Source organism: Pipra filicauda, unplaced genomic scaffold, assembly GCF_003945595.2.
Source record: "Pipra filicauda isolate LSUMZ 115617 unplaced genomic scaffold, ASM394559v2 scaffold47_size6085603_pilon, whole genome shotgun sequence".
NCBI lineage: Eukaryota > Metazoa > Chordata > Aves > Passeriformes > Pipridae > Pipra > Pipra filicauda.
Window position 1 is genome coordinate 3,695,001 of NW_024104620.1, and position 16,902 is coordinate 3,711,902.

At 42.8% G+C, this 16,902-nt stretch overlaps 1 protein-coding gene across 1 annotated transcript in view; it reads right to left on the minus strand.

Moving 5' to 3' along the window:
* The window catches only part of ZEB2 (zinc finger E-box binding homeobox 2), a 19,869-nt gene extending 4,078 nt beyond the window's left edge, over nt 1-15,791 (minus strand). The window contains exons 1-5 of the mRNA XM_039386336.1: nt 15,609-15,791; nt 14,698-14,912; nt 12,084-12,192; nt 9,246-11,215; nt 7,060-7,240 (exon numbers count right to left, since the gene is read on the minus strand). Of these exons, the coding sequence (XP_039242270.1) occupies nt 7,060-7,240; nt 9,246-11,215; nt 12,084-12,192; nt 14,698-14,727 (2,290 nt within the window). The 5' untranslated portion in view covers nt 14,728-14,912; nt 15,609-15,791. The remainder of the gene's footprint in view (nt 1-7,059; nt 7,241-9,245; nt 11,216-12,083; nt 12,193-14,697; nt 14,913-15,608) is intronic.
* Between the last annotated feature and the right edge of the window lie 1,111 nt (nt 15,792-16,902).

The following is a 16,902-nucleotide window of genomic DNA, read 5'->3' on the forward strand; positions in this document are numbered from 1 at the left end:
AGATCTGGCAGCAAGGAAATACAGGAGAAACCACAGATAGAGTAACACAAGTGACAGGGAAATTAGTGGATGCCTGGAAATTAGGGCTCAGACTGCATTTCTTTGTATGAGAGTTTCCTAAGCTTGCACATATACAGGGTTTCCTTTTTTCCCTTTATTTTCCTTTACAGCAAAATTGAAAATTCAAGCTTGATATATTGAATTTTGGCAGTATTGCTCGCATGATCTGTTTCCTAAACATGCATTTCTGCCAATTTAACCTGTTCGTTAAAAGTCAAGCTTGAAGAAAACTCTGGGCTTTGAGCTGTAAATGTACTTTGGGTTTGAACCTCCAGCCTTGACCTGGGGATGCACCAAATCCAGAGCTGAGGCAGCTCTACCTGCAATTCAGGGCACAAGTTTAGCCATGATGGGGAAATCCCACGGTCTTAGCTCAGGAGATTTTAGTACGATCAAGTCACTTACTCAAATTAGCTTAAAATCCCAAAGCACTCTGAGCCTAAGCCCCTCCTCAAACCCCAGCACTGCCAGAAGAAAACCCTCAGGGGTGAGGTGGGAGCTTTCCCAGTACTACCAACCACTCAATGGGATGCAGCCCTGCCAAGACCCAGCTGTCCTGCTGAGCCCCCTCAGAGCAACACATTAATGTTCCCTTGCTAATACCTCCACAATTGCTAATTTTGTTCCTTTTTTGGTGCTCATAGACTTTCCGCTTTTCCTCAGCACCTTTTTCTGTGTCCTCCTAACTGAACTGCCCACGCTGTCTCAGTCCCTCCCTCTGACTTACTTTTCCCTAACATCAACAAGCCCAACCCCTGTCTTGTTCCACTTCTCCACAGTGCCACTCCTGCTCCATTACTTCAAATTCCCTGATTTTTTTTTTTTTGATGCACACTACATTTGATGCTCACTACACCCTTCTCTGTCCCATCCCTGGACACATTTCAGGTCCAACTGGATGGGGCCCTGAGCAACCCGATCTGGCTGAAGATGTCCCTGCTCATTGCAGGTGAGTTGGACTAGATGACTTTTAAAAATCCCTTCCAGCCCAAACCATTCCAGGATTCTTACCCCCACAGTTGTGCTCCATCCAGTTATCCATCACTTTTCCTCTCCTCAAACAGAAGTCAACCACCTCCACTGCTTCTCACCCAGACTTGCCTCCACCCACCCTCCCCAAGGCTGGGTGATGCCCCTCAGTCTTTGCCTGCTTTGCTCATCCCTTCCACATGGCATTTGTTCATCACCGCACCTCCCACTCGTGCTACCTGAGGCCTCCCCCCAGGCAGAGGTAGCCTGGCAGGGAACCATCCATATTTTATAAATTAATTTAGAAACGAGACGATTAAAATACTTCATATTTTCATATTAATTTATATTAGTATTAAAAAGGCCACACTAGAGCTATTTAGTCTACCACATCCATACCAAGGCCTCAGTTTTGATCTGAGGGAACCTGACAGCTTGAGCAAAGTTCTTTGTTCAGACACCACACAACATACCTTAGCAGTGTGCAGTGTGCAGCTGTTACAACACTAATTGAAATATGTTTTCAAATGTATCGGGTTTCCGAACATTTGCAGAAGAATTATTTTCTTCCCTCCATGTGCAAACCCCACTATTTCGGCCATTTAAAAGGAGTTTTTAATCCCTGCAGTGTGTTAGTAGGCCATAAAATAAAGCTGAAGTAAGGTATTTTACACTGGGGATGGGGATAAGTCTAGAATTGTAGGTGGATGCGGAGATCCTGCAACTGTAGGTGGATGGGGAGGACACACAACTTTAGGTAGTCCCGGAATCCTTGAATGGTTTGGGTCGGAAGGGACCTTAAAGTTTATCTTGTTCCACCCCCCTGCCATGGACAGGGACACCTTCCACTATCCCAGGTGGCTCCAAGCCCCGTCCAACCTGGCCTTGAACACTTCCAGGGATGGGGCAGCCACAGCTTCTCTGGGCAACCTGTGCCAGGGCCTCACCACCCCTACAGTCAAGAATTTCTTACTAATATCTAATAATATCTTCCTAATATCTAATATCCTAATACCTGAAAAACCCCACTCTTTTTCAGTTTGAAGCCGTCACCCCTTGTCCTAGAGCACTGTCATGCAACGTCATAACATTCATAACACTGGTAGGGTAGAGATAAGCCAAAAAGAAGCAGATTGGACAACCCGCTCCACAGGTTTTCCCAGTCTCATCTGAGAGCACCTATGTCATCCATGAGGGATGGAACTAGGAGAGAGGAACCCAAGGCAGCTCCCAGAAGGGCTCACGAAACACTTGTGTTTCATCGAGTGGAGGCATGATGTAAATGCCACATTTTGCAGTGAAACTAAATGACAAATCTCTCTCAAATATCTAAAGGAAACGTTTGGGCTTTCTTCATTTTATCTCACAAAAGAGGTTCCCACAGGGGCCCACGCTCAATCTGCAGAGGGGAAATTATTACTGATCTGCTTGAAAAGTCTCTGAAATTGCATTTCTGTTAAAACAAAACAACAACAATGACAAATCTCCAACAGTAAGTATCTCTCAATCTTCCTGGGCTAAAAGTCTTTGACTGAAAAGCTCTGCCTTTCCCATTTGCAGTGGTACAAAAGTCACAAGACGTCAGATCAGAAGCTGTCACCGGTCCCAGACTAAATATCACCCCCCTCTGCCTAAGGCAAGTGGGTCTTTTTTCAATGGGAGGGGGCCAAACAGGAATCCCACTCTTTGGAGGAAAGAAGGAAACATTTTTGTAACAGTTTGTTTTTATTTTTTAAAGGCAGTTCTTTTGAAGCTGCTCGGGGGGTTGGATGTTAGATGTAGTCCCAATGGAGATGGATTAGTGGCCAGAGCACAGAAAAGCGGTCAAAGGTGTAAGATAAATGCAATTTATATATAATTGCCCAAGCTGCACCTGTTCCATTTTCAATAGGAGACCTTGTCTACAGAACGAATTTCACAGGCATAGAATACATCCCTTTTTTTCCTTTATTTGAGTGTAAAATGCGGAATTCAAAACTTGTATCAGAGTAAAGCAAGAAAAAATAACCTTTAAATAGCATGTAAATTTTTTATGAATCAAGCTCTAAATAAAGAAAACTCCCAAGCTGGGAATTCAAAATACTAGCCAGAGAGAGCTGATTTGCTACCAGGCTCAAGAACAATATTTAGTTTACAGAATCAATCTGGAAATAAAACTAGTGCTTGCATCAGCATGAAAGCTACAAAAATAAAAAAGAGGTCTTAATAAAATATACAGTGGAAAAGGAAAGGATGAAAGCACTAGCACAGCTATGAGGCCCTCGACAGCCCACACAAGTAATAAAATAGAATATGATGTAATATAGAACAACAATGAAAGGATTTTAAATTTCTAGGTAGGATTCTGAAAAACTGTTTCCAGCTTTTGTTGCAGAGCAGGCAGGCTAAGAGTTCCCTTGTGAAGCTCCGATAAAGCTGGTGTGTGGCAGACATGGGTGTTGGCCATGGCAGAACAAATGCTAACCTTCACCTTACTTCTGAATCAGTGCTGATGACCAAGGGAGGGACTGGACCAGGAGCCAGGGTATTTCTCTCTTTCTAGATACTCCATTCTTTTTGCTCTCCCGCTCACTCACCCGCTCCTGTTTTCCCTCCTTACCGGCAGCACAAAGATTTTCTTGCTCGCCAGAGCACCGATGCTTTGCCATGAAGGCAACCAACTTCTTCACCTTTCATAAGGAAAGTGTCTTGAACCCTGTGCTAAGCAGCTTGGAAAAATCTGAGATTAGACACATGCCCTGTTGGCTCAACTAATTTCAGCTTGACCAAATTAGGACGTGTCCATAAGACTTCACAGGAAGATCATGTGAGCACTGAATTCCTGTGCTACCTGCCATGCTCTGCACCCTAATTACAGTGCAGCAATCCCTGGCTTTAAAGAAATAGGACCTTTTGAAGCTTACACTCTAAGAGGTACATATAACTTCCCTTAAAATTAAACAGTATCCACAAATTAACTTGGCAGAATTTGGTCCTGCAACAAGCAGTGGCCTCTACACTAAATTTCGGATGAGCCAAAACCAACGTAACTCGCTCATTGCAGTAACACAATGAATTTTCCTTCTCCCATTGCAGAATACCATCAATACCACATAAATCAAAAACTATGGATTATGAAATTTAGGGCCCTTTTTCTACTGTGCTCAAACTGTGGCAGGCATGGTGTACAGAGGTGATCACAGAGCAACTTGTTCTGCGGCCTCACGGTCCTATCAAAAGTTCTTGGGTTGACACAAAGAACCAGCTAAATCCTGCATTTCTTGCCCTGGCAGGGAAACTCGGTTCCACTGCAACTCCTAAAACATTTCTGTTTTCTCATTTACAGCACTTGATTAACAATAAATGATAACTAAGGCATTGGTTGCAATAATGGACCATGAGAAGGGGTGACAAATAAAAATCTGATTGTTCCAATATCAGAAAAAAGTCCTAAGAAAGCACATAGATTCTTTTTACACAGGAAGACACCCACTATTTCTGCTTCTCCAGGAAAGACAGGAAGTGTTTCAATTCCTCCTAAAGCACATTTTTTAATGAAGTTACAATGGATTAGATGATCAGCTGGTCAAAAAACACCAGAAAAGATCAGAAAAAGAAGCTCAGAAAAAGGTCAGAAAAGAAGCTCTTTCTCCTTTCTAGGTGTCAAAAAGTTGGCTGAAAACCTGGACCTGCTCTTACAATGACCCCAAACGCAGAAGGTGGTGTTACTTTCAATTTGGTTCCTTCCTGCAGTGTCACACCTATGCTATTAATGCAGTTACAAGCTTTACCAGAAACTACCAAATTAATTTGCAGTTCTCTTAGACACACCTGAGTCGTCAGCCAAAGTGCCAGTGCAGTGTGCCTCCTGAAGGCTGTGCATCAGGTATGGAGGTCTTCAGAGCTCCCAACCACCTCTACCTAACGCTAATGCTATGCGTGGAGGCTCCGTAAGAGCGAACGCATCCGTAATAACACTTCCCACTTCACACAGCGAGTTCCATCGCAGGATTTCAGCCTGCATGAATTCATATTTACAACGCCCTGGAGAGGCGGGCTGGTATCATTTCCCTCTATTTCAAAGACGGGCGAAGGTGAGAGAAAGATGAGGCAACTTGGTGTGATTCTCAGAGGAAGTCTGTGGCAAGGCAGAGGAGAAGCTCGGAGCTCTCAGCCCCAGAGCCTGGGCCTTTGCCACAAGACCATCCTTCCCATCTCGAAATGCCATGCTCAGGCTCGATGAGGTGCTGCACCTCTATTGTATTGAATATGACACCGTATACACGTTCTGGATCATAAGGCCGAGTCCCATAAAATTGACGGACATAAAGTTGAGAAGTCAAAAGGGACAGAGGAAAGAAGGAGAAGAAGCTGCAGCGCTGCAGCTGTGTGGCATTTCTCTAGGCAGTAGGTTCCCGTGCTACTTCAAGACCACAACATATTTTTGCTTTTACGAATGCAGTTTATTTTGCAAATCAAGGTGATTGCACACATTTCAGCTTGTCAAATTTTCAGCCTTTCAACCATATGTCTGTCGACCTTATGGACTACCAACTTTATGGGATTCAACCATATGTCCAGATCCCGATATATATGAAGGCCAGTTCTAACATAAGAGCTTTACGGTAGTAGTGTAGTAAACCATAATGTTTGCAGATGGCTGTAATAAAATCATTCAGGAGAGGAAAGGTGTAGGGACGTAAAGCCTTCAAAGCTCCTTCTCCTGAATAAACAATTTGATCTGAATAATGTAGTGGGAAGCACATTCCACCAATGAACTGGCTGATCTAGTCCAAAATGTTGCTTTTAATTTTCTTTCCTAATCCCACGTGTATTTTAACTTCCTTTTGTATTTTCCTTTGTGGGATTAGCTTAGAATTTGGAAGAAAAGTATAAGGAAAAATAACAAAGTAAAGGATTTTGTTTTAAAGGCACAGTCCACTTCTGAATTGTAAATTCTTCATCTGTGAAATGCCAAATGGTTATGTGCGGCCTGGAAGATGTATTAATAGAGAGGTATAAGGTTTTTACTGTCACATGGTGAGATTGAAGGATGATGTGACTTGCTTCATTTCCTGAAGCAGGACTCAGCTTTCAAAGTTAAGGAAAGTTTCCTCCTGAGTAAGCTTTTTCTAACTATAGGAAGTTGGACTTTGGTTTATGTCCTGCTGCACAATAACTCACGTGATAATTCACATTCCCTTTGTCTAACATAACTTGATATCTCTATTATTTGGGAAGCTCCGGTCCCGTTTTCCCCAAACTGAAACATGCTGAGCCGATGTGTCCCTCTCGGAGAGCTCTGCCCTGGCTGACAGTGGGGAAGGGAGCACTGTCTGTAAGGGGAACCATGGCCAGCATAGGTGTGATGGAAGGTCTTTTTCAAACTAAAACATTTTTTAAGCTGACAATCCGTGGTGAGCTTTGCCAAACTTCCTCGAACTAGACAAAAATCAGTTCCTACTCATGAAAGAAGGGAACTTTCCCCAGGCATTAACTGGGAAGTGAAAAAGTGAACTGCAACCTGCCTGTGCTGCTGGCTTGCAAAATCACAGCAAGAGAAACCCCCCTGAGCTGTTTACTTTCAGATAACTCGGCCAGAGCCAGCTCTTCTGCTGCTAACGTCAGTGGAAGTTTTTCTATTGGATTAAATGGAGCAGGGTCAGATAGTGTCTAAGAAACGAGAAACACACTGTCACCGTTCCTTCCCATGCCAGACTCTGTGCTGACCAAGTTCCAGCATTTTCTGAGTGCTAGGGCCTGTCTCATTCCAAGAAGGCTTGTCCTGAGAGATGCTGAGTGCCACAACTGCCATCACAATCAGCCTGAAATCTTGCGTAGCACCTACTGACATTCAACCCATCGCATCCAACTGTCTTTCACCAAGCAACAGCCATTAAGGAAAATCAAAAAGTAAGTTGAACCGAGCAAAACAATTTTTGAAAGCCTCAGCACCTGCCAAACCCTTCGTAGCACAAATGTACTCATGAAAGACTGTGAAGAACACAGCGTGAACCTCAACCCTCCCCTTGGCGCTCGCGGCCACCCTACCTGTGTGCTCGTATTTGTGTCGCAGCAGGGAACTGCTCTTCTGGAATGTCTTGTCACATAAGTCACACGCGTACATGCCACTTTCTGTCTTCTTGATCTTCTTTCGGGACAGACAGGAGTCGGAGTCCGTCATGTCGTCGAGGCCGGACATGTAGTCTGGGGTTCCATCAAGCAATTCTCCCTGCGAGGGAACCACTCGTCAGCGACACCGCTGCCACCACCGCTCCTTCCCACGGAGGAACCAACCACCCAGAGAAATTAAAATCACGTCCCCTTAGGATGGTGATCGCTCTTAGCTTAGGGACCCACTGGCAATGAAACTGTGTAAATAACGAAGACCTTTCCACTTCTATGCCTCAAACCAACGTTCTCTCCCTGAGCACTCTGCAATAACGTGGTTTACACAAACCAACAGCGTTTACCACATCAGCACTAAATGTTTTCAAGGAGCAGAAAGTGCAATGGAGAGGCCCTTCATGGCCACCAAAAGGTGTTGTAATATTTTACAGAGGTTAAGTGTAAGCAACAGCTAAGGGATCACTCCTTTCAAAACACCAAAACTTGGATGTATTCTGTATCTGTGGAAAGGTTTTAATTGAATTTTATATTTAGGTACAAATGTTATTATTATGCAATCCATTTAAATGTATGTCTCCCGACTAAAGGCCTCAAGCTATATTTTTATATTTAATTTTGTAATTTGAAATAGGGAATATTAATAACACTTTTTATCAATGTTCTATCTATGTTAAAACAGCCTTCAGCATTAAGCAATAATGAATGTGGATCAGTAAATTATTAAATTTCTTGATATTTATTTTGTCTTGATCCAAAGAGAGTGCAAACTTGCATGATAACATACATTTCCATTTGCTATCACACAGTTCAGTTTTCTTAGACTAGGTTTGCACTAATTAATATTAGAGAAGATTAAATAGGCTTAAATACATTTACAAAGAGGGCAGATGTACTGTAAATTGGAATAGTGGAACAGCTGTTATGGAGGTGCAGTGCTATTTATGCTCCTATTGTGCAAAGAGGGATTACAGTCTGTAATGTAAAACCATACCTGATTTTCACATTTGAAACTATAAAACATTTACTAGTCAGTAAAATTACTAATAGACCGTAACAGGACATAGGGGAACAGGCGCAAATGTAAAAAGAAATTATTAATCTATAATCAGTTAATCTCATTTAACTAAACTCTGTACATTATATCGGAATACACCCAGCAAAAAGCTATAAAATTATGAGACTTCTGTGGAGCTGCTCTTTGCTGTAGCCATGCAAGTGACGAAATCCTTTGCTACACCTGCACTGAGTCTGGGACAACCTGAGGGAAGGATTAAGGGCTGTACCCAGGCACGAAGAAGTGCTGACCCAGATTATGTGTCCAAGGAAAGACTTTGCCTGCGATTAAGGGCCCTGGCTGCTACCTCTCCAAATAATTTCATCTAATCTCTGCATTTTTTCAAAGCTGTTCCAGATGACTGGCAGGATTAGAGGACTGGGAGTCTGGGAAGGGCAGCAGGAGGGCTGAAGGAAGGGGCTACAGGTCAACTTTTTTCATCCCCCAGACATTCATGAGAAGAGAGAACACCTTTCCCATACACAGTGGGTGAACAATCCCCCAAAAACATGAAGAAAGCAGCTTTGAGGGCTTTCAGTGGAATACAGTGGCTATGAGGCCATATGGACCTCTGCTTAGAGGAATACAGCTTTGCATCCAAGTGTGGGAATGACCCCCAGGGGGTCTGCTACTGCTCCTTTTCCCCACGGTGAGATGTAGTTATGCCTTGAAGAGATAAGTTTCCCTACAAAGTTTTCTTTTTTTTCTTTTTCTCTGGGATGGGATTTTTCATGGACATTATTATTATTATTATTTCCATTTAGATACCAATCTAAGAAGAAACAGCTGCACTCTTAACAGAATAAAACCATCAAGCATTATTATGCTGTTCAAAGTTACTGGTAATGCTTCTGAATCCAAGCAGAGGTACTTTTAAGGTAACTGCAGTTCATTTTCCAACTCCACCACATTTTTGCAAGTTCAGACTTAAATAAACTCTGCTAATTTTGTCAGAAACGTTGACTACAGCTTTGGGGTTTTTCTTCTGTAAGAGGACATATCACAAAATACTAAATTCGAGCCTTTCAAAGGAAAAACAGTTGCAACAATTTACCTGAAATCCTTGTTTCCGCTGGTACTTTCTCCTTTGCTGCATATCGGCAAAAGTAGCTGCTCCAGTTGGGTAGGTATAGGCCATATGTGGTAGGAAGCTCATCTGATCTAGTCCTGGGTATGGTCGCAGCCCAGGAATACTGGTCTGGACTGGTGGCATAAAAGTGGCAGGGGGAAATGCGCTCTGTGGTGGAAGTGTTGTGTATAAAGGTTTGGCACTAAATGGGTTCATACCAAATACTGGGTTAGTGCTTTTATCCAGATTATTTGAATTAGAAAACTCCTTCTTGATAAAAGTCAAGTTCAGTGGCTCATCTGAATTTTCAGATGATGAAGAAACACTGTTGTGTTCTAAATTTACACTATTAGATTTTGTTTTGTTCTTTGTGGCTATAATACTTTTGGGTTCCTTCATTTGTTTTGGTAAAGACAAGTCCAAAGGCTCAGCCTGAAGCTCCTCAGAAGAGAAACTGTTTGGAGTGTAAGAACTACTGTGGGAGTTTTTAGAAGATGTGGAAGAAAGATTTAAAGGAGAAGGAGTATTGCTCCTAGAGTGGTCCAATTTATCAACTGGCTTAATATTGGTAAAATGAGGAGGTTTTGTTAGCCTGAGAGGAGTATCACAATTAGTAACACTGTTATGGAGTTCAGCTATAGATGGTGAAGTTATAGAGTCCACAGGCTTTATTGGAGATCTGGCTGACAAAGAGTCTTTAGTGGGAGTGTTGTTGGTGGCAGCCAGCGCCACCTTGGCACTGGCCCTTTCCAGTGATGGTGACCTGGAACTTGAATACTGGTAGACTTTTCTTTGTTCAAACCATTCCTTCACAAATTCCTGAGGAAGGCCAACAGCAATGGAAATTTTCAGTAGTTCATCAGAGTTGGGTTCCATATTCATAGCATAATATGCTTTAAGTACAGACATGTGGTCCTTGTATGGGTTGATGGGGCTAGTCATTCCTTTCTCAGAAAGTACTGATGACAGCAAGAGGGTTTGCTTATCAAACACTCCAGGTTTGTTGGGAACCATGTTCTCGTGAGGCTGAAGGACTGCCTTGATTTCTTCGTTCATTTTACACAGGTAACGCTCATGCTGATGCAACGGAATGGGACCAGGAAAGCTTTCTTTACAGAACTGGCATGAAAATGGAGTGGATACATTGTGGTTCTCTATCATCTTGTCTTCAGTTACCAGGTCTATTAGGGTTCGCAGCTTCTCTTTTTTAATGTTATTGAGCTGCCTCCTCGAGTCTGTGGTTAAGCTCTGGAGGCAAGCTTTGGCTTCATTGACTTTCTCTAATGTGTAGTCAATAATACTTTTAGTGGCACCATTATGACTTACTACTGGAAGACCCACGGGGGGAATATTGGGGGAGGTAACTCCTTGTTCCTCGGCTTGAGAGCATGAATCCTTCATGTGGTAAACCTTCAACTTGGAGATCTCTTCAGCCTTGCAGTCCATTTTCTGCCTGGAAACCGTGTTGTCCACAATCTGTAGGACCTTCTGCACCTCGCTTAAATTACTGCCTACCGCAGGAAACCCGAGCAGTGGTGCTTCCATCCCTACACCTAAGTGCTGCATTGGACTCTGAGCAGAAGCGTGAACTCCTAAGGGGCTGGTTGCTCCAAGTCCACCATTCATAAAAGGACTAGTTGCACTAAACCCATGTGAGGCCATAAGAACCTTGTATTCATTGAAATCTAGTGGTTCTGTTTTAATTTTCAGTAGGCCTGTTTGTTCAGACATACTAAGTGGTTTGCCATTCTCCAGCTTGTTTCTCAGCTGTGTAATGGCTGAATTAGTAGGAGAGGAAGATACAGAATTAGGAGAAGAACCCGTCTTGATATTGTTTCTCATTCTGCCATTCACAGAGATCAAACCAATACACTTCTTGCTGCTGATGTGCGAACTGTAGGAGCCAGAATGGGAGAAACGTTTCTTGCAGTTTGGACACTCATATGGTTTTTCACCTAAAATGATAATTAAAACCAAATGTTAACTATCATTGTTGCTGCCATAATTGCAAGCGATCACATTTGATGTCTAACTGATCGACTGTGTGTCCACTGGTTAACAGCGAGGGAATTCTAGGAATAAGGCCACACATGACCACTGCTTTACCCTCCTTTTTCTATGGATCTTGAGGTCAGTTTGGACCCACGGTCTCCAGCTGGCAACGACCATCAAGGTATGAGACTGGCTCCAGACTGACCAGGGCAAGTCACAGGTGAATATCCTGTGGGGAAGGGAGCAAAATCAATTCAAGAGTGTTCAAATTGGTTCCTCTTTTTTTTTTTTTTTCCCCGCAAAAAATGGAATTTTCACTGGATATGAGCACGGCATGACACACTGAGTCCTGCTGTTAGAACCTCCACGTCAGCACTGGTAGAGTTTGTGCTTGGGCAGAGCCTGGTGACATTTTGTGTGCTGAATGCTGTGTCAAGCAGGAGAGCCAAAACGCCCAAGTCATTCAATCTGAGACGCTTGGTGCTCACTCGTTATCGGAGAATATGAGTTGTATTTCACTCAGGGGGACTTTTTGTTTTGGAAAATATAATGGACTGTTCAGGTTCCGACTGCACAGCAATGAATGAGCGCTTCTGAACTCAAACTGCCAAACGATCTATATTATTTGCAGGAAGCTTTACTATTTCCAAATCTTTCAGCGAGACCGTGGTATTAACAGCATGATAAATGAGGATGACTCAGATATCACTTATGAAATACCTTAGTAGCTCCAAGAAGCCAGAAGCAGAACTGTGTAAATTTTAAGCGGTCTTTAAAACTCAGCTAATTAAACAAAATGCAAATGAGCACACCAGCACCTCCGCTACTCACCACTGTGAATTCGCAGGTGTTCCTTCAGATGGTGTTTATATTTGAAGGCCTTGCCACACTCAGTGCATTTGAACTTGCGATTGCCTGCTCCTTGGGTCAGCATTTGGTGCTGGGAGGAAAAGAAGGGAAAAAAAGAAGAGATACCAACATGAATTTCATGCAAGAGAAGCCATGAATCTCAAGCTTAAAAAACAAAAATGAAATTAATGTGGCTCTGAATTCGTCAAGCGGACCAAAAGGTCTGCATGTACATTTATTTGTCTCATCAGTGTTGCAATAAAAATCAAAATGTTGGCAGTAAACCGAAACAAATGAGAAAGTACTTTCACATGAGCATTCGATATTTGCTTTAGAATTATTTCCTAAGTCTCTCATCAGAAATGTGTTGCTTTAAGGTATCTTACGATGAGAGAAACAGTTTTATAAGAAGATTTGTGGCTCTTAATATTCCTAGCAGATTCTGAACATGTGGGACTCGGTTTGTTTAAAAATTCGGTTTACTGCGTGTGGAGGAAAGAGAGAAACACTGTCGTTAGTGGCATTTCGTGTAAGATTTAGTTCATTATCAAGCAGAATAGACTGTGTCTTCAGCATGAGCTGCTGCTGGAAATGTTTTTTAAAATCACGGAGCAGCAGGAAAGACTTGAGCTACCTTTTGTGCCATGTTTTCCCCCGGTGCTCTTCTAAGGGGTGAGGAAAAGTTGAAAGTTAAAAGTGGTGTAAAGATACAATCAAAGGCAGTTGACCTTTTTGCAACAAGCAAGAAAACCCCATGACTTTGAATTTGGAGAGGGGAAAAAAAATAATTAATTAAAAAAATAATTATTATCTTGATAAGAACGTAGCCAACCATGCTGGATGCTCAAGGTAGGAGGTCAGCCTTTTGCAGGCAGCCACGACACAAAAGTCTTTTGCAGGGGCAGGGAGGGGGGGGGGGAAAAGGGGAAAAGAAAAAAAAAGAAGGGGGAAAAAAAAAAAAAAAGGCAGCGCCGAAACGGTATGACAACTGCGAGGGTGTGCTGCCTCTTCCCACATTCCTGGCGAGACAGATGGTGTTACATGGGACACAGGGAGGTTTGTTCAAACAGCAGCAACCTTCAAAGATCAAGCAGAGCCCAGCCCGCCGCGCGCCATTGAGGGACCCACGCTCATATGTTGCTGAGTTGCATAAACAAACAGCAACAGCTGTTTTGTCTCCCCCCATCGCCCTCCGAGGACTACTATAAACTTTAGTTGTGCCACTGTTAATATGATACAATCATTTTAATTTACTAATTGTAAATGCCATGAGCAAATGAGGGGACTTTTCAACACCAAAGCTACCATTCATAATGCGCCAGTACCAGCGCGCTCTCGCATGTGAAATTTCAGGCGGTTATGTTGGATAAATATCGAGGCGGGTTTTTTTCCCTCCCCTGGTGTTTTTAATGATACGAAGCAAAAGAAAGAACCTTACAGTGGATCAGGTTGGGAAAAATACACGTGTTTGTCTACTGGAAAAGCCATGGGAAGGAAAGAATAGGAGAAAGCGCTCTGGAATCATTTATATTGATTTAAGATCAAGCAAAAGATACGGTTCTCTTAAAAATGCTAATTGCAAAAATCGCGTGATTAGGAAGATGTGTGTTTGCCTAACTGCATTTACCTTATGCTGGGAAAAACCTACCAAGAGAAATACAGCTGATCATGATTTTCAGGTTTTTAAGAAAAATAAATACTTCATAAAGCCTTTATAATTTGACACAATGCACGCATCTATTTATTTAACTTTTAACCACTCCATTTGAGTTTCCATTACAGCCCTCCTCAAGATGGGTTTTCAGAAGTAACTCTCCAGTGAGGAGTAGCTTTCATGCTGGTGTGTAAAGAGTTTTGTGGCACAGGTCTATCCCCAGCCCGTTTAGGAGCACTAGGGAAGCTCAGTCACCTGTTTAAGACACGCAGGATTTCCTTAAATGCGGCACTGATATAATATTACACGTATCCCATCGAGGAAAAAACCTACTTTGATTTATTGCAGATACGCTGCCGGGCTATACAGATGAAAGCCATGCCCAATTCTAGTGGCACAATCACAAATGATAGCCTAGACGTACTGTAGGAAGAGCTCTTCTCAAAATGTGTAATTATGTTTAACAAACGATTATACAAAATGCGCGTAATTTCATGGGATTGAAAAGGTTCCTCAAAAAGTAATGAAAAAATATTAGCGGATCTTTTAGTACCTCTTGGAGTTCCTATCTGCAACACTGCAAAGTAAAACTAGGTGAAAAATGGAATTAAAATTGCTGAGATGTTTAATAATGTATAATTAAAATGCTACAGTTTCATTCACTTTTTGAGGAACATAAAAACGAAACTAAAGTCAAGTTAAAGTGCAAATAAAATTTCTAAATTAGAAATTAACACACTCATTCGATCGTGAACATAAGACTATTAAATCATATTAGAAGAGACCATCAAAAAATCATTTAGACCTCAATTAAAGCTATTACCATTAAAAGATCTGCATCTTCAAAATGCCATGAAAAATTAATAATGATTGCCAATCAAAGCAATATCGTTTCTCTAAGGGGTTATTACAGAAAGAAATCACTTAAAACCAGCCCCCCACCTGATCTGTCCCTGGCTTGTGTGTCACCATATGCCGCTCGAGCTGGGTGCGGTAGGCAAACGTGTAGTTACAGAGAGGGCACGAGAAGTTCTCCTCGTTCTTCTCGTGGCGGTACTTGATGTGCTCCTTGAGGGACGTCAGGCGCTTGTAGCCCCGGTCGCAGTAGGGGCAGGTCAGCAGTTGGGCGAAGGCATCTGGAGTTCCAGGTGGCAGGTCTGCGCCCCGGGATGGGGGGGGAAAAGAGAGGCAGGCCAAAAGGTCAGCAAATCAATGGCAGCTCATGGGCTGATTGCCCGGGATGGTATGAGAGGAATCGCCGCAATCTGCTGCCCGGGAGGGAGGGACGGTGCTTCCAACCGGCGGCGGGAGGCACCGGCACCCGCGCACGCCCACGGCAGACTCGCAGGGCCCGCTCCGGACCCCACCGGGAAATTAATTACGGGCATCACTCCTCCCGCAGACCTGGCTGGCTGGAAAACTAAGAAATACTTTTCCTGATCAATTGGCAATTTGCATTCCAGCCCCAGCTCATTACGTTACTTATGCCATTGACCCAATCCTTCCAACTGATGCTTCTCCAATTATTTATCAAGGCATTGGAGAGCAATAGGCCGGCTGCCCTGTCTCTTGTTGCATTAAAACTCTATTAAAACTCCCCAAACTCCCAAGCAGAGCAGCAGCCTTTCTCCCGTTTAAATTCAGCTCTTCAGTTCACCCACCAAATAATACAAATGTGCTGACTAAAAAATCACAATACACTGAAATTACAGCCCCAATCTTTGCTCATGAAATTCCATGCCGCTGCAGCTGTTCTCCAATTTTTAAGGTAAACACCCAGGCATGTAGTGCATTTATAATTGCAACAGCTGCACGAGGTCAGGATACTGGCTAAAAATGAATTACAGCCTCACCATTTTCTTCTTGCCCATTGGCCTCTGGAGTGCCAAGGCGAGACAGTTCCTCGGGGGCTTCAGGGTAAATAATGGCTGTGTCGCTGCGCTGCAGGTACTCCGCTATGCTGACTGCATGTCCATCCCCTTCCTCCAGTTTCCTTTTGGCAAAATATTCCTCAAAGTCCGACGTGCAATTTGCGTTCTTCACTAAAATGAGAGAAGGGGAAAAGAAAGGGGGGGTTGAGTAAATCCTCTCCAAGAGCTTGGGTTCGTCACATTATGCATAGGTTGAGTTGATGTGCTTGAGCTACAAGGCTGGGGCTGCAGCTGGATCCTTGCTCTCATCGGTCTTGCTCCAGCTTCTAATAAAATTAATGTGGGCTTTCCACCAGCGTGGATGGAAGTAAGGGCAGGCAGTTAAATTAACAAGAACATGGGCTCTACGGGGCAGCAGGAAAGTTTATGAGCCTTGGGTAATGCAGGTAATCTTTCATTGCTGGAACCTGAACCTTTCAGAGGGCTCCTGGGGACCCACGGCTTTTGGCATGAGCACAGCTTAACCTACAGGACTGAGCTCAGCTGCCCCTGGATCCCGCAGACCTCGAGACAGCCCCCACATGGGAGGTGGTAGTTGCAGGTAGTAAAAGGGCAAAATACTTCTCCAAGATAGGTCTTGCCTCCGGTTGCTCTTCCACGGAAGGCACAAGAAGAGAATTGTTCACATCTTCCCTTATGTTTTTTTTCTCCCTGAAAAGTTAACTTACAATGGGAGAATAGGTTGTTTTTAAAAAAGTATCGCTTCAGGATTTCTACAAATAGAACCACATGTTTGAGACCATAACAGGGATACCAAGCCTCAAACCACTTTGACAGTCCGTACAAGAGTGTTCCTTCTTTTCCTTAAATGTAAACCTAATTTTTTTATTGTCCATGCAATGTCCATGAAACATAATATATGCTCAACCACAAAACATCCTGTTACTAAAAATGTGCTTTTCTCCTCCATGTAAGAACAGTGCTTAAACAAAAGACATTAAAAACTCTCTGATCTTATAGACAAAAAATAATATAACTATACTAGAAAAAAAAGAAGCTGATGATTTTCTTTCTCTAATTTTTTTTTTGTTTGTTTATTAACAAGTCTTGGAAGACACAGTTGGTGGCAGGGTACTAATGAGACTTGTTTTTAACTGACCATAAATGAAAATAATCGCTTATGATTGATTAAATTTTTAATGCATTTCTGCTCAGGTGAAATAAGAAAACAAGGCAACGCCGTAAACTATTCTTTAGTTCATGTAAAAGTAAAATA